The sequence below is a fragment of the Fopius arisanus genome, unplaced genomic scaffold (genome assembly GCF_000806365.1).
Source record: "Fopius arisanus strain USDA-PBARC FA_bdor unplaced genomic scaffold, ASM80636v1 scaffold00620, whole genome shotgun sequence".
NCBI classification, from domain to species: domain Eukaryota; kingdom Metazoa; phylum Arthropoda; class Insecta; order Hymenoptera; family Braconidae; genus Fopius; species Fopius arisanus.
The window spans coordinates 3,960-5,678 of NW_011888359.1; the positions used below are offsets into that span (position 1 = coordinate 3,960).

Genomic DNA, 1,719 nt, shown 5'->3' on the forward strand with positions numbered 1-1,719 from the left:
ACGACGTACTGAGGAATGAGCCATAGGATGTGAAGAGAATTGGCTGAAGTGATGGTGGTGAGGTTTATTTTCGTTATATTCTCATGAATATACGTCTGCAGGGTATAAACACCACCGAGTTTGATGAAGATGGATCCAACATCCTTTCCATTGACTTTGATATTATATTCTCCAGGAGCAAAGTCAGCCACTGGTGTTACTTGTGCTATATCCCGTTCTGTGCTTGTTGTTTGAAAAACATAATTCGCCTGTGTTAATTCAACTCTGGTGATGACTTTAGACCCCAATGTGTTATAACTCAGCACTCGAATTGCAGGATTTCCACTCGTACTCTTATTAACGTAATCCTCGTACATATACGAATACGATTCTGAAGACGGTTGAAGTACATATGAAGTAGCGTGGCCTTCTACAGCTGTAATAATTCCTGAGAAATTTTTGTTTGAACCACATTGCGAAAAATCGGCACTGTAGGCTATTGATTTATTCCCATTTATGTTCACATCACTGTCTCCCCAAATACCAAACGGTTCCATAACTATCGATTGATTATTAACTATAATTGGCAATGTGCAGTCTCTTGGATTAAAAATCCGCAATTGTGCTGTTCCACTGGTTGGAAGAACAGGGTAAGTCGTCTACATAATTAAAACAATAACATTAGTTATCAAACATATCAAACATATCATCAGCCAAACATGTTTACCTCTAATTTTAATTCCACGAGAGCCGACAAAATGAAGGCGACGGCCGCTAAAAGTCCACCAGTAGTCAATTTCTTTAATGGTGTATCGATGCATTTGATCTTTGCCATTAAAGGGTATAAACAGGTTTCAAATATTGGAATGAAGATGACAATGAAGAGTGGATTGATAACTTGCATTTGATCGGCTTTTACGAGAAAGCTCCCAATTTGGCCATCCATTCTTGTTGCTTGAAAGGTCCATCGTGATCCTTGCTGATCAAACAGAGCCCAGAAGAATGGTAACGGAATGAAGAGAGTCAGCACTTGCAGAGCGGCTTTAATATCGGAAATTAATGTGGTGTCATACTTATCATCTGCATAATCTAGCCAGTGTTCACGCTCAACCTCTTTCTTTCTCTTTACTTTTCTGTAAACCGCTCTCTTTTGAAAATATAAAACAAGTTTTTCTTGAATAAAATATATGAATCATTACTTTATCACTTAATTAGCAGACTGCAAAAACTTACCGACATACATTTGACAACATCCAAGACGACATTGCCTTCTGGTTCCTTCAGTCTGTACAGAGATTTTCCACTTACGAATATGACTGGAAATAAAAAGGAAACAAGTTAATCGCAGTTAATGAATTATGGGCGTAAATTGCTGGAATGTTTAATGTGTTTAATGTATAGATGGTCGTAATGGTTACAATTCATTTTGACGTACTAATTGAGACAATCATAAGGATGGCCGGTACAAGGAAGGCGACGGAAAAGCATTCCTGATCTCCAAAACATTTAACGTTATTACGGAGTTCCGGAGTGAGGAATGTTGATATGAGTGAGCCAGAATTTATGGCAAAATAGAAGACTGAGAAGAACATGACGAGATGTTTCTCTTGCTGCGGCAGAATGAATTGATCACCACCGAATGCCGCTACACATGGCTTTATACCACCCGTACCAAGAGCAATTAGAAGTAGTCCAATTATTGAGAATTCTCTGAAAATTGAATAATCTATATGGAATAAA

The 1,719-nt window shown here is 38.0% G+C and overlaps 1 protein-coding gene across 1 annotated transcript; it reads right to left on the reverse strand.

Annotated features, from left to right (window-relative positions):
* Positions 1–1,689, reverse strand: LOC105273008 (peptide transporter family 1; the record flags this gene model as incomplete). Its single annotated transcript, XM_011315244.1, is given in 4 exon segments — positions 1–638; positions 707–1,126; positions 1,213–1,295; positions 1,415–1,689. Coding segments are annotated over 4 exon segments (1,416 nt in total), but the record flags the coding sequence as incomplete, so codon positions are not given.
* Between the last annotated feature and the right edge of the window lie 30 nt (positions 1,690–1,719).